This window comes from Sceloporus occidentalis, unplaced genomic scaffold (genome assembly GCF_023333645.1).
Source record: "Sceloporus occidentalis isolate IW3139 unplaced genomic scaffold, rSceOcc1.0.p SCAF_62, whole genome shotgun sequence".
In the NCBI taxonomy this organism is placed as follows: domain Eukaryota; kingdom Metazoa; phylum Chordata; class Lepidosauria; order Squamata; family Phrynosomatidae; genus Sceloporus; species Sceloporus occidentalis.
In genome coordinates this window covers 1,837,729-1,865,218 of record NW_028317042.1, presented here as the reverse complement: position 1 = coordinate 1,865,218, position 27,490 = coordinate 1,837,729, and the positions used below count along the sequence as shown (strand labels likewise).

The following is a 27,490-nucleotide window of genomic DNA, read 5'->3' as shown; positions in this document are numbered from 1 at the left end:
CTATTAGTAACTAGTTTATTTGGGGGGAAAAATACAATTTACAATTCATCTAGTAATTGAAGCAAAAAAAAATGCTATTTTTTTCAAAAGATGATAAGTGATTTCGTAATCATGGAAACTTTAGAGCCAATGTTCTACGAATTAGTGCATTGGCCTGTTTAACAATTTTAAGGGAAAGTTTATCATTTTTTTTCAATTTATGAACACTGCCATTCATTGACAGCGTAAAAAGGTTTCTTTATTTTTTATGAATATAAATCAAATGTAAAAAAATAATTTAGCAGCAAAAAAAAAAAATGTTTCCAAAAAGTGTAAATATATCCTAATATATTTAAAATATGTTATAGCTCATATATAACTATATATATATATATATATATATATATATATATAAATAAATATATATATATAAAATCTTCAAAGTTCAGTTGTTGATTTTCAAAAGGAAATGTTCAAATGGCAAATAACCTTTGCAACATAATGGAGCTTTAAACTAAATCTTAATAATCTAAATATTACATTGATATCTTCCCCAGCCAATGATCACACATTATTATAATATATGTATCTCTCTCTCTCTCTATATATATATATATATATGGGTGTGTTAATGGCTGAAAATACTGTGCAGGGAAGTAAATCTTAAAGTTCAAAAGATCTTTACACGCTTCCATAAGATGTCTCATGACATTCACACAGTCATTTCCTTCTTCCAAGGTTTCTTTATCTATAAATATTTTGCGGGGGAGTAAAAGCTTGAGTCCTTTGGTCAGTAATGGTTTTATATCGCAGTCAAATTTAAACGCTTCTGGTTTTGTAGACTTTTTGCACCACATCATAATTTTTTTTTTTCTTTTCTTCATATTTTACAGAATTACAATCTAAACAACTTTAGTAACTATGGAAATATCCATTACACCTACCAAAATATATTAAAAAAATACGATAGACATTCCAATAAATCTACAAGATCAAAAGTTGTTTACATACTTTTTTTATTCATGTTTAGAGGTTAGATAACATTATTCATACAAGTACAATGCCTTCAGTCCAGCCATTCAAAAAAAAATGGTTAAAAAAACTATGAAATCTATTTATTGCACCAGCTGAGGACAATATGTTCACCCTCAGTATGTTCAGGTGATGTTAATGATACACGACCCAATGATGATCTGGTTCCTTTAGGTTCTTGTGGTTCCTGATTCTGGAAATCATTGCTAGAACCTGAACTTCCCAACACTGAGATGTGACAGGTCCAAAAAGTATAGAATATGAACATCAAAATAGACAGGGAACATAATTTCCTCCCCAATCTCATGAAACATCACAGGTTCCGCTGTTTGCATGAACATAATTGAAGTTTGGAATGTTACAGGATAATCAAAATCTAATTCACTAGCTCCATAATTTAGTACAGGTCATATTATTAAAAAAATCCACACGTTTTTGGCCAAATTCCAGCATGGCTACTTCATCTTCAGCGCTTCGACGTCAGAGTGAGGGTGGAAGAAACTCGGAAAATCTGAGGGAGCATGTTACTAAGCTGGTAAAACATTTCTTCTGAGATGTTCTGTTTAAAGAAAGGATAAAAAAAAAAGCAAAGGTTAGCCATATTTATGCCAGTTAATAATCGTTAGATTGTATTTCCTCCAATAAGTTGCAAGGAACCCTGGGCTTTATGATATTAAATAAGCGCTGGTAAAAGTCCTACATGAGAGTCCTAACGCTCTATGGCTCCACTATGAGGGTTCAGTCCACCCCTGGCAGCTGGACTAAACCCTACTGAAACCTGTCATTGAAATACTGGCCTTCAGAGCGAGGAGCTCTACAAAGCGTCGCTGACTCTAAACAAGTAGGGCTTTCAATGCTGGAACAGGGCTTTTTAAGGCCAAAGTACATTGAAAGCATAGGTCATTACAGGCTTTAGGAAAAGGACATTGGCTCCTCTATAAGCTATCACCCTCTCCCTTTGGGAATGAAAGGTACTCAGCACACAGGGGTTGAGGTAGACAGGGTTAGGGGGAAGGAAGGGACAACTAGCTAAAAGAGTGGATGAAGCCAAAATCAACCGTTCCTCTAAGATCCAATATTCTGGACATACTATGGAGCAAATCGAGGGAGATCCTAAGTAGGCTGATCCTACTGCGTTGGTGCCACATGTAGTAATAATATGAAATGGCAATGCCTACAAACTTAAAAATGAGGTGCAAGAAATTTTGTGCACCCAACAAAATGAGTAGATCAAAATCCCCAGACATGTCCAGAGTTTTAAAATGATACAAAGTTTGACATTAAGCAGCATGTAGCCAGTAATTGCCAGCAGGTCTAGATTCAGCACGTCCTTGTCTAAAGCCCGTTGTGTCAGCAACCCTTGTGGATGGACATCTGACAACCCTGCCTTAGGCAGACGGGAAAACTAGAGAAAGAGTGGGTTTTTTTGTGTTTAAAATAACCTTCCCACATTCTTTCACTATCTGAAGCAAGACCCTTAACCTCCTACTGGTTCACATTCACAAATCTTAATTGTTAAAGTTTGGTTCCAAGAGCATCTGATGGCGGCCTTACTGCAATCTGTTATAAAGGGCTAAACATTGCACTCTCTGGCAGTTAAACGGTTACTACGGATGGCCGAAGGTCAGCTGGTCATGTGAGAGCAGCAGACACGTCACGTAATGAAGACCTCGGATAAGGTTGCGGATTCATACAGACGGTGGAATCCAAGAATACGTGTCATTCCGCTGACGTTCTCAGAATTACATTTCCTGTTAACAAAGATGGGCTCACCAGACAAAGAAAGAAAGGCATATTCAGAGGTAGACGTTTCCTTTTCATATTCGTCACCGTGTCGCCTGCTAATGAGCGCTTTGGGAACTGCTAGCAGCTCCAGACAGAATGCCAGAGTGTTACTGGGGGGGTAAAATACGTTTACAGAACGTAGGACACAAGTTATTTCAGGATGTGCCGTTTACAGGACCGATCCAGTGCACGTTTCAATTAAGTCTCAATTAAAGGGACACTCCAGCCAGTACATACACTGTAATGCATACAATTGCTCTACGGTCCCTTTAAATTCCTGTCCTGTTCCCCCCTTGCAAATGCCAATGTCTGTTCAGACCCCCCCCCTGTGCGCATGTGCAGAAAGCGCTTCCATTGATTTAGGTTGAGTTCATTCCTGCCACTGATTGGCTGCTTTAAACAGCCAACGGGTAGGCAGCCAATGGGAGTGTCTCCTCCTCGCTCATCTCCCATCTCCCATTGGAGAAACACAAATTTGGAACAGTGACATTTAGGTTCTTCAAATTATGCACTTCTTAAGTCTACCTGAGGTACAAGAAACTGAACCGTTCTAGATACTCCTCCATCCCAGGACACCATCTCCATCATGAAACCTACAAGAGAGCAAGACGATTTATAATCTGAGCTGTTTTAGTTATACGTTCTACAGATAACACGTTAGTTACATGTATGCCAAACAGACAGAAACATATTTGGGAAGTGGAGCTCCACGTGCAAAATGCTCTGGAATGAAGAAATACTTCCATGGTGGCTGCAATGTACCTAGAACCCAAAACCGCACTTTACTCATATAACCCATTATGTTGGTTTTTTTTTTAATACATCATTTTTTTAAATGTAAAACACTTATAGCACCATGAATATTGGAATAATAATAATAATAATGTGATTTCAAAGCTTATAGTGAGTTAAAGTGTCAGCTCACCTTTGACACACTTAAACACCAGCTCGGCTCTCTTTGAGCACCATGGAATGGTCATTTCCTAAACAGAAAAGAAAGGCTGTGAGAAAATCTTTTTGGATCATTATTATTAGGTCCTGAGGGTGTGTGTGTGTGTAGAGAGTACGTGCATGTGAACAAACGCTAGTTCAGCGTCTCCTGTTATCATCAAAAATAACACACAAAGTATTTGGAGAGCCACGGCTGTGAGGTACGTGTGGCATTCTCCGAGGGTGTATACTGGGAAATAGGAACATTCTCCTTTTTTTTTTTTTAAGTTAGAAACAAAGGCATTTCACAGATTACATTGTTATTGACATGGCCCACTAGGCTTGATTGCGGGAAAATATGCTGCTATGGGTGGGTTTCTTTGTATATTGTGTTTTTTGCAGTCATCTGTGGGGCTGGAACCAGAGAAAGCGACCAAAAATATTTCAATGTGGTCTACGTGTTCCTTGGCTCCTGAGACATAGCCCTTCTAAATAATACCTTATATGGGGTTCTAGAGCAGGGTCCTAATTCATATTTATGAAACAGTTTTGTATCCCACCGACATTTTCTATATGCCGACACTACTAGACGGGAAGCCTCCAACGAAATAGTTTCATGGGACATTGAGGTTCCCAAAACTGATTTCAACGCAAGATGGAGCCCAATGTATATCGGACTTCAATATACATTTCACAAGGGCTTGTTTAAATGTTTAACTGGTTACATCTATAAATGATATGCCTTGAGAGATACCCGCTAATGAGGACCTTAAAGGCTGAAACGTTCTCCTGGGGTTGTTGGTTCCCTCGTGTAGAGGACATTGGCCCCACATTTCCGTTCTGGACTGCCCTTTGTGGCAGGATCAGACCGATACGTTTTCCCTCTGTAACGGTCCATGAGAACCAAAACTTGAGATGCTCCAGAGTGGGGACAACTCTTCCCAGTGAAGTTCTGCTCAGACTATTTTTTGGTACGTGGTACATAATACCGTAAATTCATATTTTTTAAGATAAACAAATAGTTTTTCGACATATGTTTTCTATCATTGATGGCGCATGCCTTTCGAGTTGCTTTTGCGGGATTAAACAATTTAGGAGAGGTCCATCCTGATGTGGATAAATTTGTTCACTTGGACCATAAATTTAAAAGCAATCCTTTTCACTCTCTCGCTGAGAAGGGAAGAGAGATGAATTCCTTTGGGCATCATAATGATTCATCTGCCTACACGGAACCGATGCTGTCAACAGTAGTGTAGGCGACGGACAGTGGTTTCAGCCCTGTGTTTTGTACAACGATAAAAGCCAGTGTCCTAAAAAGAACTGTCTTTTTTCCGCACCCAAGTGACATTAATGTCATACATATGGAAGAGAGAGGTCAATAAGGTTAAGGGAGAACAAGCTCAGAATTGAAAGGATATTTGGTAATATGAGATGGCTTCACTGGTCTCAGGGGTTAAATCTCTCCCCTAGCGCTTCATTCACAAAATACCGGTATATGGAATGCCAATCAACAGGTTATAGCCATATTAAAAGAAATCTTTAACATACAATGTGAGCAGACATCAGATATAGAACCCAAGGGGACATATAACAGTCACTAACTATTATATATATATATATATATATATATATATATATATATATATATACACACACACACACACATATATATATATATATACACATATATTCATAAATATACTATATATATACATATATACTATATATATATATACTATATTCATATATATATATATATACTATATTTATATTTACTATACTATTTATATGTACTATGTATGTATATATATATATATATATATATATATATAAACAAATACAAAAAGGAAGCACTCACCTGAACTAGCATTAATTATAAGGGGGTGCTGCTGAAGACCAAAATCATACACAATCTCTAAATCAGCGCACACACATCAAATAGATTATAAACTCTCATGACTGTAGTTAAAACTACTTAAAAACACCTTTCTAAGATGACAAAATTGGAGTTTTAGTCACATTATATGGCCATATTATGCTAAGCCCACCACTACGCCAAAGTACTCCAATGTAGGTGGGTCCTAACCTAAATACTGCTGCTTATATGGAGCTAAATCTTTGCAAGTACATTGCTTACCAGGAGCCAAAAGGCCTTCCTAAACACAGACACTCCTGCAATTTATAGGTTTCCAAGGACCTCACAAATGGAGCACCTGTGGTGGAGCACAATGTACTTGCAAAGATTTAGCTCCATATAAGCAGCAGTATTTAGGTTAGGACCCACCTACATTGGAGTACTTTGGCGTAGTGGTGGGCTTAGCATAATATGGCCATATAATGTGACTAAAACTCCAATTTTGTCATCTTAGAAAGGTGTTTTTAAGTAGTTTTAACTACAGTCATGAGAGTTTATAATCTATTTGATGTGTGTGCGCTGATTTAGAGATTGTGTATATATATATACTATATATTAATTTATTTATATATATATACACTATATATTCATATATATATATATATACTATATATTTATATTTACTATACTATTTATATATATATATCTATATATTTATATATAATATATATATATATATATATATATATATATTTATAACCCCATTGTACAGTGCTACGGAATTTGATGGCACTATATAAAACAATAAATAATAATAATAATATATGCTATATCTATTTATATATATATATATATATATATATATATATTTATATGTATGTATGTCCTGTGAACTATTTAGCATGACGGAAACTTCATGTTAAAGGTCTATACTCTTCCCTTGCAATAGGAACAGTCTAAAGCAGATCTGTCATACATTTTGCAGTTTTGTAATAAAATAAACCTATGCAATGGCATTTAAATTGTAGGAAGTAATGTATGTCCTTTGAAACCCACCTTATGTATATACCATGACGTGATAACCTCCTGCTCTTGCGATCTGCATGATTATTCTTCTGAATTAAGTTTGTCACATTCCTACTGTTAACCATTTGGTGATCAACTTTTTTTTACGATATATTAGTCCTTTGGAGAACAGTGCAATTTGGCCACAGACTCTCTGGGGGTGTTTGCGGACCCCAGGGTTCTCTCCTCATGGTGAGATTATTTTTACTCTTTTATGTTTTACTTTTATTTTGTATTACCGTATTTGCTCGATTATAAGACGAGGTTTTTTTCAGAGCAAATGCTCTGAAAAATACCCCTCGTCTTCTAATTGGGGTCGTCTTCTAATCAGACCTCAAATAGAGTCTGATTAGGAGACTAAGATCCAGATCCCCCGCACCGCTGCAGGGGACCTGGATCCTCCTGTCTCACCCCCCCCCCCCCATCATACACACTTACCGTCCGCTGCAGCCGGAAGGAGGTGTGGCTAGCAGCGGGGGTTGTCTGCGTCCGTCGCGTAGACCTTCCCCGACTGTCAGAGATCTCTGATCTCTGACAGCCGGGGAAAGTATACGCGACGGACGCATACAAACCCCCGCTGCCAACTCCACCTCCTTCCGGCTGCAGCAGAAGGCGACGTCAACCCGCTGCCCCGGCTGGAAGCACCGGTAAGAGAGGGCTGAGAGGGGAGAGAGGGGAGAGAGGAGAGAGGAGAGGGGAGGGGAGGGGGGGGAGAGAGTGTGTGTGTGTGTGTTAGTTAAATGGGGGCATAGGGCATTTCTGGAGTGGCGTTAAGGGGGCATTTAATAGAGCACTCTGCCTCCTGAAATGCCTTATACCTCCCTATATGCCACTCTGCCCCATAATATGCCTTTTAACCCCCTAAATGCCAGAGTGGCATATAGGGGTATAAGGCATTTCTGGAGGCAGAGTGCTCTTTACAATGCCTTTTAACTCCCTTAATGCCACTCTGCCTCCTGAAATGCCTTATACCTCCCTATATGCCACTCTGCCCCATAATATGCCTTTTAACCCCCTAAATGCCAGAGTGGCATATAGGGGTATAAGGCATTTCTGGAGGCAGAGTGCTCTATACAATGCCTTTTAACTCCCTTAATGCCACTCTGCCTCCTGAAATGCCTTATACCTCCCTATATGCCACTCTGCCCCATAATATGCATTTTAACTCCCTAAATGCCAGAATGGGATATAGGGGTATAAGGCATTTCTGGAGGCAGAGTGGCATATAGGGGGTCAAAAGGCATACCATGGGGCACAGTGGCATATAGAGGGTTAAAAGGCATATCATGGGCCACAGTGCCATATTGGTGTGGCAAGCCTGGGGGCAGATGTGCGTAACTGGGGGACAGGCTGGAAAATACAAGAAATAAAAACAAAAAAAATATTTTTCTCAATCATAGCTTTTATTAAAAAAAATAGTTTACATGAATTAACATTTACTGGTAAAACTTTTTTCCTTTAGGGTCGTCTTATATTCAGGCTTTTTCTTTTTTCCTAAGTTAATATTCAGATTTTGGGGGGTCGTCTTATAATCAGGGTCGTCTCTTATAATCGAGCAAATACGGTATTTTTTTTGTTTGGAAGAGTTAGAGTTGTTTCGCCACCTTCTCAGTCTGATCTCATCGCCAACTAACCACACAGTGATCAGGAAACAGTGGGACTTTCCTGATCGTACCTTGTGTGATCGCTAACAGAGGGGAAAAAGGAATATTTCATACTTCATGCTACTTTAAAGACGGGAAACAGCACATGTCCCGTTCAGAAGAGCATTATTCGCTTTGGATGCTGAAGAAAAGTCTCGATAAGCTTCAAACCACATAAACATCTACGCAGCTGTGCCATCGGATAACACATGAAAATAACAGTGTGGGCGAAAGAAACCTCAAAAAGAAAATGTTAGAGCGTCACGTGGTTCAACACTTGGTTTGGGAAATCTAATACCTGGAACTTTGGCGCTCCAACGTTCTTCTGCATAATTTGAATGTTCCAGATTGGGGACATCCAGCTGCAGAAATTCTCAAAAAAAAATAAAAAATCCCCCCTGTCATTAGCCGAACAGAGAAAATCCATCTCTGGGTCAAGGAGTTTTCTCTATCCTTGTATCTACGTCCGTGAACTCTTACTGTTTTAATCTGAAACACAAGATTCTCCACGTGTGATTTCTTGTTCTTTCCTGGTGTCTGCAGTTGGCCCATTAATGGTCCTGATGTGGAGAAGACCTCAGTGTCACCGACGGTACCACTTGCCTATTTACACCCTGTGCTCTTAATAAAAACAATAAAAATGTCACACTCATGGAGATCACCGCAAACCCAAAATGCCATTTTTATCATTTACCTAGAGCTTGGGGAGATGGAAAAAAACTTATGTTAGGCATTTTTTAGGGATGCATGTTCTTACCTCGGACATTTCATGAACCAGAAGCAGGGGTATATTAATGGTGGTGATATCGTGGGTACAGCAGACCTTCAGAATATTTCTCAAGCCCATTATTGCCGGATCACGCGCAGATATGTTGCCGCTCCGTATATTGTCATCCACGCACAGGTGGAAAACCACGTGGATTTCGGACAGGTTAGAATGTCGGGATACGTAGAACTCGCCTGAAGAACGAACGCAGAACTGGAGACGGTAGGATCTGTACTAAAGTTCAGCCAAGTATAGAGGTAACAAAATCGATATGCACGGGGATTTGAATCTAAAATATCCATCATTACAGAGGATCACTCTATGTCACAACTCCAGATTTATATCTAGGCTTGGAGTTTCAAATAAATAAATAAATGATAAAAAAAATAATAATAATAATAATTGTATATATATATATATATATATATATATATATATATATATTTAGAGCTGGGGCTTCCCATTTGCGGCTATGGCTATGGGCGGGGGGGATTTGTCAATGTGTACCCCAAAGGAAGGTATCAGGCAGACCTGCTTGGCTGATATCCGGGACTGACCCCCCAGTCTGCGTTCCGCAGTAATTTTTTTTTACTTTTTACTAATATAACACTATTAACCCCCGTTTACCTGGAAGTAAATTAGCTTGGTTGCGCTCGGTGTTTTTCACTTTATCGCCCCGTCCTTCGTTCCCATTTGCAGATTCTGTAAAACAATTTTCAAACATCACAAACGGGAGCATTGATTTTGCTTTCGGGCACCATCGTTGGAAGAACAAAGAACCGAACAATAGACATCCACATAAAACGCACAGGCGCCATACTGTGCAAATCACAATAACACTGTGTGATGATACCCCACCATCATGCATTATTTATGGCCCCTGATTTAAACGTTAAAGCAGGTAATAGGATATTTAACGGCCCCCTTCAGAAACATTAGTAGCTGGAGGAGCAGAGGAGGTGATGACACTGGACCTTTTTCACGGCACTACATGTAACCATCCATCATGTAGCACTGACTGCGAAGGACACACACATCAAATTGCATTTGGCTCCCTGGACAGGTACTGCAAGCCTGCGATCTGCGCCATTTAAGTCGGTAGGAATAAACAGCCGTGTTCGGTTGCAAGGCTCGGAGTTTGGTTCGCCTTACATACGTGTGTCGGCATAGGGAGCTGTCAGCTGCCAGTTTGATGCTTTCATTCTAATGACAGTGGGCTATATTCACTAAGGAATGATATGTACACAAAAAAAAAAAAAATGCTAGGCACCTCAGAGTCTCAAAGTTTGGCCAAACACACTCACCGCCAGTCAGCTCCAGCATTGGCTTAAAAAAAGCCGTTCGGTGGCAACGAACCTCCGACCATGGAGGAGAAGGGCAGCTGCTACAGCAGGGCTGCAACCTCGGTGTCTTTTCTTTTTTTATTTTGGAACAATACGTATTAAAGTACTCACAGGGGGATAGGGTTACCCACAGATTGCTTATGTATATATTCTTATAGGGGCATTAGAATGCCCCTTTAATGAATCCTATCCCTTTAAATAAGTCCGTATTGGCTTCCTGCCCTGAGTCTGTTATAGAAGGATGGCAGAATGAATCAGAGCCCCGCGTATATATGCCTGTCACCGGCCCATGACACAATTCCTGAGTGGAACACACAGATGTGGCTTATTACGTTCGAAACACAATACAACAAAGAATGACATCATTCCCACAGGATTCCTCTTACAGCAGCACTTTACATCATGCCGAAACGGACGAAGGATTGTTAAGCTTGCATCTCACTGCAGCCTAGAAAACTCTACAGGGGGCGCATTCTAAAATAAATAAAAACTTATCAACGGATGTTACAGAAAGCTCCTCTCCGCTGGTCTATAAAGGGATGAGGCTACTAATGTTACGAGCTGGGAGGATTTTTGGCACGGAGAACGTATTCTTCATAACCCTTAATGGGTGCCTGAAGCACTTATGGGGTACGCTTTGGAATAATTGTATTTTTGGAAGTGGCGGGTAAGGTTACAACGGCGTTCACTGCGAGCCTCGCTTATCCTCCAGGCATGAGGAGGTTGCCGCAGGACATGAGCTAAAGTTGGAATGAAATAAAAAAAAGTGCAAATATTTCTGCTATTTGCAGGGAGAGTCCTACCAGTCCATCAAACGGGGAGAAGGAAGGAAGGAACGGAAAACAGGCGGTTGAAGGAAGACAAATTAACAAAAATTCCAGTGAGCATAGGACTAGCTAGGCTGAAACGTTATCAGCTTGCCGTATAGCAAGTCCACTTTTGCTCTGGTAGATAAACTAAACGGCGTCTCTGCGGAAGTGGTAGAGGTTAATACAGTGAGGAAGTGGGCATATGGCTACTGAAGATGAGACCAAGAACTGATGAAGGTTGGAGTCTTTACAGCTGGAGAAACCGGCACACTAGATAAGCGGTTCTTATATGTTGTTAGATTCTATATTTCTAAGCAGATAAAAATGCAAGTCCCAAAGCTCCAGATAAGCTTAAGCCTATTTGGGTCTTGCCAGTGAGCAGACGATGGGCCCTTCTGCATAAGAGATAAGCACCACAACCGGGCAGGGGGCGCATTGGGAGGGGAGGGCAGCGTGTGGGGTTGCCCTTTTGTGGAAGTACTTCCTATAACAAGAATATTGTAGATGGGTTAGCGGAGAAAGAGCTGCACAAATGCTTCCTTTCCATTGCAAAGCCATCTGCAATATTCTGGCTTCTTGGCAGGGCCAAAATCAGTGCATTTCACAGTATATAGTTATGAGAGTCATGCTGTCCCACTGTCTGCACCACTGTATAATGATATGAGTTATTCTGTACCACGGTTAATGCGTGGATCACTATGTAATGATGGGAGTTAGGCCATACCACCATCTGTGTCTAGCACACTATGTAATGACGGGAGTGGTGGTTTACCACTGTCGGGCTCAGTATACAATGATGGAAGTTATGCTGCACCACTGTCATTGCCTGGCTTAATATATAATGATAGGAGTTATACAGTACAACCATCAGTGTCTGGCTCAAAATATAGTAATGGTATTTACGCTGTGCCACATATTTCAGGCTCACTATGTGCTTATGCTCACTATGAGCTGCACTGTATGTCTGACTAACTGTATGCTGATGAGGGCTATGCTATAACACCTACACATGCACAATGGGCATTATAGTACCACAGAGTGCCAAAGGTAAATTTTCTGTCCCTAATGTCCTATTAAGCAGTTTTCTGCAGTTTCCTTTTCATTCATTTCCTTGTTATTTATTTATCTTCTCCCCACGTCAACTAGGCTGGTCCCTGGTTGCGTAGGGAGCATATAAGTTGTGGCAAGTTTTGGCAGTAGATAGCTCACTAAGGCCAGTAAGCAAGTATGCCCACATCAAGATTTCCTTTTGCAAACTCCTGAACCAAGCCAACAGCTCGTTCTGTACCTTTTTATACCTTAAATCATTGTTGGATCCATGGGAATTCCAGAATTAAGAGGGACAGATGTTAAACATACATGGGGTGAGCATACTGTTCCTGATTCTAAGACAAGACCAAAGGCTTACATGAGGAGAAACGGACACACTAGGTGGGCTGTCAGATTATATTTTTCTATTTAGTTATAACAGTGAGATGTAGTTTAGTTGCAGTGGGGTGTCCCACTATGCATTATGAAGGGCAAACCATGGTGGGTTTCTCCTGCATATCACACACTTAAATGAATGACATCCCTCACCTCCCAAAATGGTCTTTCTTGGGCTGAACTCACTTGGGGAAGATCTAAGTATAGCCAACCTTGGGCAGGCTCCATTTTTTTGTATCAAATTCTGTGAGGTGTGCAACTGGCTTAATACATTGCACCTACTAAGTAGAAGTGCTTTAAATATAGGGTTCCTTTATATTGAAAGATAAACCCCAAATGCATTTAGATGAGTTTTAGAACCCATATTAAGCAACAGGGATTATCCAAGTACAGTTAGTTCCTTTTAGTTAGATGCTCTGAGCCATGGCCAAATGACTAAAATCTTCGCGCCTACCATTTTTTCACTACTTAGTAAAAGCCGCTCCCTGTTTTTAGCAGCGTCCTGCTTGCATTTCAATTTATAGCGCAGCACCGAGCAGATGACATACCAAATACAGACACAGATAAATATAGACGTGTCTTCATTTTGTAATGTGCCGATATATATTAACGTCAAAGGGTTAGGCTGTTTACAACACGTCTTAAAGTGGAACTTAGTTATAGTCCACTAGTTAAAGCTACCTATAACTACCTACAGCTTATACCGTTTTGTGCCATTGCCTTGGAAGTATTTTGTTTAAAAATGTGCCTGGGAAATACGTGTGGTAGAAGGTGGCATAACTTCCGTCATCTAATCAAGTTCCTGTCTTGAAGCTCTCCTCCTTCTCCATCTCTGATCCTTACTATGGCTGCCAGAACCAATCAACAGTAATCAGCGACTTAACAACAGGGGAGAGATAATGTAATAGGGACAATCATCAGGATCCTGAGACAAGAAAGTTAATAGGAACGGTGCCCAATATTTCTCGAACGCTTGCTTACCGGTAGTGTTTTTCTTAAGAAGGTTTTGATACTCGTTACCACTACTTACCATTACGGTGCTTTGCCTTATGGCTCCTCTGGGCTCTGGCATAAAGAACCACTTGCTGGACTACATCCAACTGCTCCTGCAACTGCGGGAAATGGAAATCGGTGCATTCCTGGCAGACCGTAGCAAAATCTGAAGGCAGGGAAAAGCGGTTTCAACGTGAACTTTACATTTAAAGATACTGTGACAGCCATAATTGCCTGGCCCCTTAAGAAGCTGACGATGGCAAAGGATGCTCAACAATCATCATCAATCAATCATCAACAAAGGCTTGCAGTATACAACGACAGTCTGAGATCCAAACTGTTATAATGGCAAAGCCCATCAGTGGCCTTGAGATAATAAGAAGCCATGTTTAAACCATTGCTAATGATAGGTTCTCGGTTACTGGCATGGGTGGCACAGATGCTTAAATATCCTCGGAGCTTCCCTTACGATTTGCAAGGCCCAGGGACAGAATGGTTTGTGGGGCCCCTACAACTTCTCCCACTTTCTGCTTCCTATTCTCTCTTGGCATCAGTGCCAGTTCTAGCACTCTCTTTGGTGACAAGTGTCACGTCTCCCTCTCTCATCTTGACGCTCTGCCTCGCGTTGTCTCCAGGTTTAGAACCGCACAGGTGTATGATGTCTCTCTCTCCCCACAACCTACCTCTCTTGATACCGCTGTAAGAATTGATGCGATTGTCGACCAGCAGGACGAGGCCGCACAGCGATGTGGAATACAAGGACAGCGCCGTCTGTAATCGGTGTAACTTGACGCCGCTGCGGTGATTGCGCCTGTGCTTGCAGAAATCCAGCATGTCTGCTCTTAACAGCCGCAGGTTATGCATTGTCTTTAACTGTGCCCCTGGACAACGAAACGCATGAAGATGTGACACGGGCTGATCCAGCCAAATATTTGGTCTTATCAAGAGTTAAAACCAAAGCTTATCATCATAATAATGTCTATTTTTCTACCGACCCCTCCAATTCATAGCAAAGATTATTCATACCCAGGTGGATTGTAAAACTTTCTTCAAGCCGACGATGTTCCTCGTATGTTGGTCGACTGGAATCTACAGTATCCTGAAGATGACTTGGCTGAACTTTGATTTCTTCACTACAAAATGAACAAAACACATAAGGTTGGAAGGAAAATCTAGAATGGTGACAAAGATGGTGGGTTGAGAATGGAATTTGATTTATCATGATTGTCTTGCAGTAACCTTGGGTAAAATAACTCCATTCAACTTGGCTGAAGTAATTTGGACCTAATCAGGATTAGACACATTTGGATGCCAACCCAAGCATTGTAGAACAACACATGACAAGACCCATCAGAGAAGTCCAGGACGGGGACAAGGATCTTTAATACTGTGGTTTGCCCTCTTTTTAGCTGACTCCAGACCAAAATGTGCATCAAATGTAATTTAATCACAAGGTTGTCCCAAAATACCAGTGCAACGACCATCAGGATGTAACAATGAACACCGCTAGGGTTTCTAACGTTCTCCATTCTCGTTGGGGGTTAGCGGTTCCAAGTCCTCACCTCAATATTCTGTTTATCCACAATACGACACTTCAGAAATATCAATAGTACTTATTTTGAGGTTGACCTGCCAGCTTCCTTAATTAATGGAAACACAATGTTGATGAAGATCAAAAACCAGTGCCACTGAGACCTAATAAGCATCTGGTGTGTAAAATGATCCCCCCCCCCCCCAAAAAAAACCCCACCTTCTCATGTTTGTACAAACCTTATAAAGCTGTTGCTTGGATTCTTTAGGTCTTGGTGCAACTTTATGACCCAATCCTGGTACTCCTGTTTTTGGATGGTAGACAGCTGTTTCAGTTCTGTGACCCATTTATTTTCTAGAATCTACAAACAAAACGAGGGCGGTTACTACGGTACTTTATGTTGTAAACCTTTATTTGGATATTGCTAAAGTAGCGATGCATGTTTTAATACAACAGTAGCACTTAAACGAAGCTTTTGCCCATCAGGGGCAGATACTGAGTTCAGTGGCCCGTGGAGGCAAAACCTGAATAACTAATTACTTCTGCCCCTCCTTTTCCTTTCTTCTTACACTGATCAATATCCCACCGAAGGGGTAAAACAAATGAAAGGGAAGGAACGATCGTGCTGATCTTAGGAAAAGGAAGATGACTACACTCGTGGTATACTCATCATTGCCTTCAGACAGCCATAGCCCCATTCCTACCTCACCCACCGAGTGGTCAAATCTGAAATCTGTGATAGCCAAGGTTGCCCCCGAATCTTCCTCAAGTTTTGGAGAGCACCCAGCTGACTGGGCTTAAATCTGTAATGCTATGTCCTGTTATGTTGTTGCCCATGGGTTTCAGCGCTGGCTGTGACCGGACCAAGCGCTGGCTGTGACCGGACCAAGCGCTGGCTGTAAATATTGACTTCATTTACGTCCAATGATTTTTTCTTATTTTTTTTTTTTTTGTGGGATGCAAGGAGATCACTAAACACCTCAATTTCCAATACATGTCATCATGGGTTCAACACAAAAGGCTGGCACATGCAGAATGAGCTGGTAGCACGATTTCCTTTACGCAGACAGATCCACACCTTATCTGTACATCTACCCCCAGCGTTTTTAAGCGGACCAGCCACGGGCGAAATATCACCTGCTGAGAGTCGAAATGCTGGGCTGCCACCGCATTCACATCGTCATCACTTAGAGACTTGCCTAATTCCTGCATGACTTTGTCCATCTCTGCTCCCTGCCTGGAGACACAACGTTAACAATTAGAAACAGAATTTGATGGCAGAGAAGAAGCATTCGGTCCAACTAGTCCGCCCTTCGTCTTGTTTAAGTTTGAGGGCATTCATATGCCTATCCCATGTATGTTTAATTTCCCTATCTGACCCTTCAGCACCTCTGATGGGGGCTGGTCCCCACTTTGTTACATTACATCAAAACCTCTGATCCTCTATTTTTACATTTTTTCTAACATTCCTCCTCTTTTGAAACAAACTCCCCTCCTTTCAGAAATCCCTTTAACTATTTAAATGTTTGTTTCACATCTCCTCCCTCTCTTATCTCCTTCAAGGCAGAATATATTGAGATCGCTAAGTCCTTCCAAATTAAACTCATTTTCAACAATCTCAAGCAACTACCATGGCTCAAATCTACGTAAGGATGCACCTTGGAGAATTCACTAATATACAACGTAAACATCTCTCAATCATCCCAAAATTAAAGCAGTTCGGAGCCGAAATCACTTCTAAGATGAATACAGGGAGCATTTTCATCTATTATATCAGAACAGGCAAAAAGTTGCTTTCCTATTAAACAACACATATTAAAGGCTCCTTTAAAGTGCAGTTACCATGGAAATGTATCAACTTATAAATTCGATCTTGGTATGAAAGGTTTTTACATATAGAGTAATATTACACCGAAATTTGTGTGATTGAGATGCAAAAACGATACAGCGAGGAGAGAAAACGTAAGACCAGGGAGAATAAAAACTTCGACCCGAAGACACGGTACCTCTCTCGCAATTTCTTCATCTCCACATCTCGTTCACTTAACAGCTCGGAGATGCTGACGAAATAATTGTGTTCCAGGTTTAAAAGTGTTTCGGAAGCTGGGGAATGGATGAGGTCATGGTAAATATCGGCAAAGTCTTCATCCCTGTTAGGTTCTTCTGGCCGGGCATGTTCTAGAGTAGTCTGCAGAGAGAGAGAGAGAGAGAGACAATTATTGATACAAATAGCTTACTTGTGATCAGTCGAACATAATGTCAATAGCGGTCGGTCTGGTCCTCCTGTCATTATGGAAACAACACGCTTCTCCTCTTTACTCAAGAAGCCCCCAAAAAAAGAAGATGAACACACACTATATTAATGATAAATGCTTCTTTTAGAGGAAATGTAGTCTCATCCTTACCTCTGTGTATGCTCTCATCCAGGTGTTCGCCAGCTGGTTAACATCGACTTCAGACGATCTGACGGCCTCCAGAGCTTCTTCGGCATCCCTGTCGTAATCTTTGATGGTTTCTTCGTCCGCAAACTGATGCAGTGATTTTTTGAGATCTGAAAGAAAACAAACACGTAGCTGATTTACTTTAACAAATGTGAAGGTTCAGAGGAGAAACATAACACAAGTAATAAAGCAAACAAATTAACTGTTGACCAATCAGTACATAGTTTTGACTGATCAGATAATAAAAAAAAAATCAGTTGATTTGAAACCGTCCGTGAAAACGATGTAATCCACTTGTGTTTTATGACGTTCAGAGGCGTACTTAAGCCTTGGCATACTTTGCCTAGGATGGAAGGCTGAGAGGGGTGCAAAGATGCCAACTAGGATGCAGTGACCCGTTTTAATATGACAGATATTATTCGCTTGCATCCTTGCCCAAAGTATGATGTCATATCCTGTGTGCTATACACACAATGACCATTAGAGGGCGACATAGAGCTGTACCGCCGATATTATGTAGGTAAAGGTTCCTCGTTAGATATGATGGCATATCTAGCGGCACCCCCCATGTACATTTATTGTCGCCTGCGCGACTGATCTTGGCCAGAAAGCGTAAGAGCATAGCTCCTCGTGGCTTCGTCATTTAATTAGCCGCTAGCCTTAAAGTGGCAGAGTCCATTTAAATCCCAAGCCTTCTTATGTAACAGTTTGTGTGTCAATCTGAATACTTCATAGATCATGTCATACGTAAAGCATGGTACACCCAACAGTTCCCCATTCCTATTGGCTTCTCCTGGCTCGTCCCTCTCGGCTCTACCCACAAATACCAAAGGAGAATGACAGAAATTGGGCCACTGAGTCACCAATGGACCCAGACCCAGCCTATCTCGGATACAAGATGCTGTGTAAACGCCATTACATAGAGAATGTTACTCGAGGAAACCCATCCTTGTCGTACTATGAACCGGTCCTCAAGTTGCTTGGTTGGAAACAACCAAGAAAAAAATAGAAACTTATCTGCAGTAAATTAGTTCTCTTTACCATTATTTTAAGTTTCCATGGGATTTTACTATATTTATAAATTTTGTCACAAATACGTAATAATTAGACTTGGACGCCGGCCAACTCTTCGTCTTCGTGGGGGAAAAATCATATTCCGCGAATACTCGCCAATTCCTGTGTCCGGTTCGGGCGAATATTCGTGTTCATTTTTTTTTTTTCTTCGTTTTTTGTAGATGGGGTTATTACGGGGTTAACGCGGTACGGACTACGCAGCAGCTTTGGCGCCAGGATTTTAAATGCCCGTACGAGCAACTCTATTGGTTGCCTGCAGGGGCCTCCTCTGCCATAAACCAATGAAGTATACCACCTGAACTTCATTGGTTGATGGCAGACGAGCCCCCTGCTGGCGACCAATAGAATAGCTCGTACAGATTTTTAAAATCCTGCTACCCCAACTTGGCCGGCAGAGACCCCTGGTCTCCCTGCTCCAACAGTTAAAGGTCCATGCAAGCGACTTTATTGGTCGTTCACACAGACTTTTAACTCTTGGAGCGGGGAGACCAGTGGTCTCTGTCGGCAAAGTTGCCCGTCAGGAGTTAAAAGGCCGTGCAATTGAGCATATTGGCCGCCTGCAGTGTCCTCCTCTGCCATCAACCAATGAAGTACACCTGTACTTCACTGGTTGATGGTAGACGATGGCAGACAATGAAATCAATGGGAGCACTTTTCACATCCCCTTGTGCGACATTTGCCAAGTGAGCGCTGGCTGGTGGTAAAAATATCATGTGCCTGGACGTGTGTTCGGCACAATCCCAACATGCATTTGGAAGGGGACACCGTAAATAATTAATGGGAGCTCTTTGTCTGTATTAAAGTGCATATGGTGTCTTGAGTGTCTCTGTATTGAACCTGTCCAGCTTTCTTGTAAATCCAGAGGGATACAGATTTTTGGCGTAAACTGAAATATGAACTAAAGGCACAAGCCTATGGCTATCCCTAACGAAAAGCAGGACCAAGGACCGAATAAGATTTATGATGTCAGAACAGGCTGAAAACACGGGTAGGCAAGATAGGCTGAAAGGTTTGCCAACAAATCTGGTGCTTCCATCCTGTGAAGGCGCCTGGTAACGTCCTACGTTTAGATAACGGACCCTACAGAAGTTGTTCTACCCATACAGTAAAACAGAATATATAGTATTAGTTCTGTTCTATGTATGACCAGGTTTCCTTACTGTAATGTAAAAATTAAAGCAGATGTCACATCCGCTGATAAAGTAAACACGCCAATACGAAAATTTGAAATGCTTGCGCTTGGATATGCAGCAGATTCTGAAATATGTTGGGTCGCTGCCCGGAGTCAGGTGCTTTGGCAGCTGTCTGCGTCCTCAAAGGTCACGTGGACCCGCGGTCACGATAACAAGCTTCTGTATGACTTGTTCATTAGCTGCGAGCAACCGCATCGCCTGCGAACCTCCCAGCCCAGTACCACACCATCTGGGAATCGACTTTGGAAACCACAATGGGTAACATTAGTTAAGCGGACTATAGGACTATTCCACAAAGGGTAGTAAAGGGAGGATAAGTCTATAAGCCCATAACTCAATGCGATGAATTATCACGGAGTATGTAGCGAGTGTACTGTGGACTAACACCGATTTGTATTTTTTTTATTCAGTTGTTTTGGATATCTTTTGCTGAGTTCATATTGTTGAAGCTGAGAAGGGGAGCAGCCTGTGGCAGAATCAGCATTAAGTCATCAATTTCCTATAACTCACCTTCTCCTTCCTTTTCACCTTTATAAAGGCTGCACATAAGGTACACACACAGGTACGGGAGAAACCATTTACCGATATAACAGGCCGTTATGTCATGCAGTGTTTTAATAAGTTGGCATCGTCATGTCAACGAGTGGATATTAAGTGTTTCTACCATACTTCTGCAGGTGTTGGCATTTCCATGGGAGGATTAAACAGCCGCAAGGTACTTTGCATTGTGACGTATGGGGGGGGGGGGGGGGGGTAGGTATCCTGGACCACCATAACACCAAACAATATTTCACGACGAGTCTTTTACCAACATAAAGTACTTTATTATAATTATCTATCGCTACAGATGTACTTTGGAAAAATTAACCAGCGGAACAACCCTTAAGGCATTCTCTAAATATAAGGCAGAAAAAATATATATATCCCCTTTTTAATTTTCCTTTTCAAACTTTATTTCAATTTGTCTGAGATTTCATTGACCAAGCCAACAAGTTCACGAAAATATCCGTCCGTTTCTTCAGACTTCTCTTCCTCTTCGACAAACTCTTCAAACTCATTTCGCAACAAATCCAGAAGATTGTGAAGACTCCGGTCTTCTAGGAACTCATCCTTGCAAGACGCGGTCAGCACCGACAGCATCCTCAGAACTTTTTCTCGCGCGTCGTTTTCTGGCAAACTGAGAAGATTTGATATTATTTTGCACCAGCCTTGCTCGGTTATGGCTTCCGTTACGTTAATTTGGTCATACTGATGTTTTTTTTCTTTTGCAAGTTCGATATTGCTTTCTTTCTGAAGTAATATCTTCTCCATGATCATATCGTATAACAACGTTATCACCCGGACAAACAACGGCTCTGTGTTTTTTTCCCTGAAGACATTTTTTAGAACTTGAAGTCCACCCAGCTTGAGAAACTGTTGCTGAGCGTACGGAAACTGACGCAACAGAGAGGATAAGGCATACAGCGCCTTCTTTTTCACAGAGACGGGTTGTTCTGTTGCCAAAACTGCTAGGAGCTTCTGAAGGACACCCCCTTCAAAAGCTTTAATCTGAACCTTGGGGTTACTGGCAAGTGCAGAGCCAATAACAAAAGCCGAGTGTTCTATCAAGGAAGGCTCTGTACTGTTTAGGCTACTGATGATAAGCTGAAGACCCCCAAGTCTGTGAAGGTTTTGGGCATTGTCCACTTGGTGAACATAGTATTCAAGGTCATAGAGGGCATTGACCTTCTCAGCAGTAGTAGACACCGAGTTATTAAATCGGTTGATTATTTTAGTCATTATGTCGAAATCGGTCTCAATATTTAAATTGAGTTCACGGAACTCCTTCTTCAAGTCTTCTATTGGCCGAAAACGTCGCTTGACTTCTTCAACGTCATTCTGTTCACTCTTTAGATTGTGGTCCTCTTTGAATTTAGCCAAAGCTTCCTTTAGCTCTTTTTTGGTGTACGCTTCCGAAAAGGAAGATGACTGGGGTGCCGGCCTCTGGTTGTCCGTGTCATGGTTTCCATCTGGAAGCTTGGCCTCATTCCTTCCGGTTTGCAAATTGAGGCGCATATGTAGACCTGGGGGGACAGCCTGACCTGGTTTAACCACTTGCCATTCACGAGTTGGATAAAATACTTCCATGTCTTGGAGGTCATGTTCATCTTCATTTTCTACAACACCCTCTGTTTCGCTTTCATCTTCTGCGTCTTCTACTGTCATTAAAGAGTTTCTCACGTTTGTGTCGTTCAAGCATATGTGGAGACACAATGATAATAAAATAAAAATAACCAACTGTCCATTGAAGCCAAAGCAGCTGTAGGCAGCGTGCGGATCCATAGTAATAAAGTATCTTGAAGGACCAATAAAATTGTATCTTGAAAGCACGTCCGTAGAATTCCAATTTCCAATTCTCACACCAAGAACTTCCAAAACTATTGTTTTGCTCCACTGAAAAATCACACTGTGGAGTTAGAAAAAAATTACAGTGGGTGTAAGGCGGGAAAAAAACCCAAAATGTGTTTCATTTAATATAGCCAGTCAGAATAAAGCCACTCTGTAATAATTTGACCGCAAAAGGGAACAAGAAAGTAATTATTTCGCGTAATATTATGTGAATATTATTTGATTTTTAGACAGAAAATGTATTTTTATATTTAAATACTATGGTATAAGGAAATCCCGTGGTATAAGGAAAAAAAACAGAGGGAAGCCGAGCAGAAGAGGTAACGGTCAGATACTAAAGTGTTAAAAACAAAGAACACACCATCCACCATATGTTTCTATAAGCTGAAGCACCCTGAATCAGACAGGAATTGTTTTAGAACAATTAGAACCAGATATTCCCTCTATGAAAAGCTGATTTAAGAAGTCATTAGAAAAGAGAATTATCTAGGAACGCGCAGAACTACACCACACGATGAAAGCAAAGACCACATTCAGAGTCCGGCTTTACCTTGTTCTATAAAGCAGGGCAAGTCGTGCAGCAGCATTAGCCGTCCATGTAAATGATCGAGGTTTTCTTGTACGGGGAACTGGAGAGGAACGGTCAAGACAAAGCTCCGAGACCCAGCCTCAAACTTGTACACAAAGTCTCTCTCTCTGTAGAACGGCTTTCCTTTTCCTGGCTTCATTCTGTAGGTGAAAAGGAACCTTCCATTAAATTGAACATCACAGAGCAAACACTAGGTCTAAGAAAATATTTGTGTATATACATATATATATATATTAAAGTATATGAAAAGTTCAAAAGTTATGAAAAATACAATTAAAAAACTTGCCTTTCCTAGGATTTGTAAGATTTATCGGTCCTACTTGGTAAGATTTATTGGTTTATGTTAGAGAGTTCAATTAAAAGGACATTATTGGTTTAGCTTGGATGCAATTAAAGGGACAGTTTGGTAAAGAAAATGCACTCTGAGTACTTTAATAAGCATTCTTCAAATAGGAATTTGCAGCTGCCCTCTTCATCTATTGTCTGACTATTCTTTCCACCGATTGGCTGCTTGAAGCGGCCAATCAGTGGCAGAAACATGCTCCCATTAAAATCAAGGAAATCAGCAATAGAGCGGACTACAGGTAAGCATATCGCGTGCATGGAGATGTGCTGAACATACCTTCTGCATGGAGAACAGCTGGGAGATGGGGAAAGGGGGCAAATACATATGCGGGCGGGGGGGAATCGTCATATTGAATACTTATGGCTACGGGCTTCTCAAACCATTGACAAGCTTTTAAAAGCCATGCTTGTTGAAACAAAATATTTGCTTTTTATAAGTGGATTTGTCACCCAATGCATCAATAAATCCTTTACGTTGCGCTGACAGCTTTTAAAGCACTATATAGTGGTTTTTCAGATTTATGTTGGCCAAAGTCTTTTTTTTTTTAGCAGTGACATAAGCAGCCTACGAGCGGGTGGCTGCAAGTCGGCTGTTCTCACCAGAAAAGGTATTGCTAATATAAAGACCGTTCCTCTACTGGTCAGGGCCACGTTTACATTTGGTGACAAAGCCACACTATATACACTTTCAATATTCACAAAATACATACCCAGCTGGTAGGTGCTTTATCTCATCTGGTCCATGCAAGGAGCGTGATTAGCGCTGTAAATAAAATCAACATGTCGTTATGGAAACTATGTCTACTTACATCATCTTAAGCAACAAAGAGAACATCTACAACTATTGTAACTTTAACTTGGGGGGCTTATTCACTAAATGGTTAGTTGTCATGAGAGTTGTAGCTTCAGCTCCATCACATGACTGTATAATGAATAATTATACATTATACAGGGCCGGCCAAGTTCTCCATGCAGCAGAAATCTATCCACGATGGGCCTTCATAACGTGTAGTAGCTGAAACACAACCCTCCTGCAAACTCTCTCTTTAGTGAATCCGCCCCTAGTTTACAGAAGGCATGACAGCTGGGTCTGGTATCACTGTTCATGCCTGATACCACAACTCCCATTAACTGTAACACTCAGCCAACCACTGCTAATCACACACATCCATATAATTTAGTGCATCATATGCCTATCCCTCTCGTATGGACTACAACTCCAGTCAGGCTCATATGGCAATGCCTCAGCAACGTGGGAGCTGTATTACAGCAGCTGTCATGGCAGGAGTTGCTTTGTCTGCAATTCCAGGTGGGCGCTTGGTGATGGGAGTTTCTGCCCAAGCCCCGCACGTAAGGCTGGTAGTCTAACGCCAGGCTCCATGGCCTGTTTCGGTACCCTTACCTCACTCCGCCCCACAGCCCCGTGTGTTGTCTCACTATACTGACGTGCACCTTCGGAATCCAGCTCCCACAATCCTGCGGGCGCTACGAGTTCCAGCAGAGACCAAACTACGTCGCACATAAAAACGCATTCAACTCAGGGGCTCCATCTGGTGGCCATAGAGCGTACAGTCCGTGTGCCGTCTTTCAATGAACAAGAGAAGCAGAAGAGTTAACCTCCTCACTGCTGGGCTGCTAATTAACTCCAAGATTTATTATTATTATTATTTATTGTTTTAGATAGCACCATCAAATTCAGTAGCGCTGTACAATGGGCGGACAGGACATAACAAGTAGCATGTAACATAGCAATTTGACTATGAATAGTAAACAAATAAAAAATTGTTACTTTAACTGAGTGTTACAGAAATAGCAGGGCGGTTAGTAAATGTTGCCATGGAGAAGAATTATTTAAAAAGTTCCAGCAACTTCGACTATAACCGTAAAGTACAAAATCTTGTTGTTCTGAATAGGTTGGGAAGTATGATCTGTTACAGGGAACATATTTACCTATAGACAGTAAATTGTCTGATAGTAACAAACCTGAAGTATTCAGAGTGGGTGGGGAGGAATAAATGATTCTCCCGTAAATTCAATACACTAGTGTATTTATGTGGAGTGCTGCTCAGGGCCTGACCCAGGATAGCACCTGCAGAAGGATGCAAGGGTTTGGCACCACGTATGCTCCACACCGGGCACAAGTAAGAGAAACTATGGAGGTCTTGCCATCTACAAGGGAGATCTGAAGCCCTTCAAACAGGCTCCTTGGACAGCAGCAACCCAGGAAGCCGCCTGACCCTGGTAATGCGGCAGAGGGTCGGCCATCCAAGACGATACCCTTACTTCAGGAAGGATTGATTATATTAAAATTCACCCAAAAATGATTGTATCCTTAGAACTATGAGACTTGGTCATTTCATTCGTGTCTCTATAAGCGGTACATGTAAAAAAGTAAGAGAAGCGAACAAACATCTTCCCCAGTCAGCCCAAATTTTTTTAAAAAAAACAAAACATTTATTCATAGTTACTAAAACAGCAAGAAGTGAAGGAAATAAGTCTGATAAAATCAATACAACGTATAAAATACAATTAAAAAAAGAGGTACAGTTAATTACAAAGTGGGAAGTTGCTTCAATTATCTTTAGTGATTTCAAATGGCTATTTCTTGTTTGAAAATGGCTTGCTGACCGAGCTGCTCCAATCCCAAGAATCGTCTGTCCCCCCCCCACACCTTTTTGTTATATGGGTGTGATCGTCAAAAGTCCAAACTTAATCGTTGACAAATGTCGCATGTAATGGTTTGACTCTTGCAAATCTCGATAGGCCGAGCCGGAGACCTTGGGTGGGTGACCTTACAGCAGCCCCTCCGAGTGAGCTCTTTACGTTGTTAACTGTAGCTGCGAAAAAAGACAGACGACCTTGAATAGACAAAATAAACCAGTTTTTCTTCTTATATATAAAAAACACCAATACTTACCCATCACTGAACATTAAATATAGTCCATGATTCACACTGGGTGAATTTTGCTATATTCGATTAAAACGTAAAGTCGTATAAAAAAAATTAATAATAATACATTTAGTATTAAAGGTGCTGTCCCACCAGCTATGCTGATTTAAAGGAAAACAAAAAAAACATAATTCCTAGTACTGCTGAATGTCCCGACCCATTGTTTTCCTCACTGCAATGAATAAGATCTTGTTAGATTGTTTTAGTACATCCTAAAGAAACAAGTAGATTAGGTGTAACAAAATAATAATAATAAAAAAAAGGTTTTGATGGTACATTCAAACCGGTGGGATGTGATTGTAAACCTACTGGAGCGTTGAACGCCAGTGGTACCTGCTTGTAAAAGATTCGGGGGGGGGGGTCAGATATCATTGAATTTCTTAGGGAAAGTGACTGACTCTCCTGCCTTTTACCTGGGGGTGTCCATTTCTGCTTTTTCATGCCTACTGGAGGGCTCTGGTGAAGTGTTGGTTTTACAGGAGCAGGGGAAGAGACAAGCGCCCTCGGTGCTGGCAGTGGTTTTGACTTTACAGGCACAGAAGGTACAGCTGAACGCCCTGCAAGGTAAGAAAAAATAAAATAAATTAAAAACCCATAAAAACAAATTACAGCTGGTGACAGGGTTAATACGCATGTTCAGTGACAGCTCTTACCAGGAGCCTTGGGTTTGGAAACGATTTTCTCTTTCTTGTCAGTCTTTTTGGCACCCTTCTGCTTGTTTCCTTTACTTGGTTTTAATTTGCTTGTCTTCTTCAGATCAAATTCTTCGTCCTCCTCACTCAAGCTGAAGCTGCTTTCAGAGCTTTCATCTAAAAGAAAAGAAAAAAAAGTGTATTAAACCTAACATTATTATTTGATCGCTGTCAGGATGCAATTTTAGGTTAGTTATGTTTCACATAAAAAAAGTTAAACTTACAAGCTGCTACCTCTGGCTTAAACTCCTCTTCTGCCTCTTCTTCCTCACTGTCGTCCGCTAGAAGCTTCCTCTGTTCTGTAATGGCTTTGCTTGCTGCTTGCCTGCGACTTCGACCATTAACCTGATCTTCTGGATTGTCTGAGATCTCATCCAGACCTGTGGAGTGTGGAAAAGAAGTAGTACATTCATAACATTTAGATTTAATGTTACCTATCTGCTATTAAGCTTCTAGAAGAAACAAGAGGCACTAATAATTTAACTGTGGAATTTCTTACTGTACAACACTAGGGCTTTAAGAGATCAATTATATAATTATTATCCAGGGAATAATATGTATTGAATAAAATACATGTGGGGTATAGTACCGTCATCAAGTATTCAGAGACCATATTCATATATAATATATATATATATATATATATATATATTTTTTTTTTT

General features: G+C 41.0%; 2 protein-coding genes across 2 annotated transcripts; both read right to left on the bottom strand.

Moving 5' to 3' along the window:
- Positions 1-1,477: 1,477 nt before the first annotated feature.
- On the bottom strand, positions 1,478-26,770 carry LOC149287282 (FERRY endosomal RAB5 effector complex subunit 3-like). The gene is made up of 14 exons (XM_089493007.1): positions 26,739-26,770; positions 22,803-22,948; positions 17,562-17,707; positions 17,163-17,344; positions 16,294-16,393; positions 15,396-15,517; positions 14,652-14,758; positions 14,309-14,506; positions 13,663-13,791; positions 9,683-9,757; positions 9,047-9,249; positions 3,722-3,779; positions 3,322-3,389; positions 1,478-1,570 (listed from the first exon to the last, which is right to left on the bottom strand). Exons 1-14 carry the CDS (start codon positions 26,768-26,770, stop codon positions 1,478-1,480), a joined length of 1,659 nt encoding a protein of 552 aa, XP_089349133.1.
- On the bottom strand, positions 20,816-22,186 carry LOC149287283 (nucleotide exchange factor SIL1-like). Its single transcript, XM_089493129.1, has one exon. The coding sequence runs from the start codon at positions 22,184-22,186 to the stop codon at positions 20,816-20,818; it is 1,371 nt and encodes a 456-aa protein (XP_089349255.1).
- Positions 26,771-27,490: the final 720 nt, after the last annotated feature.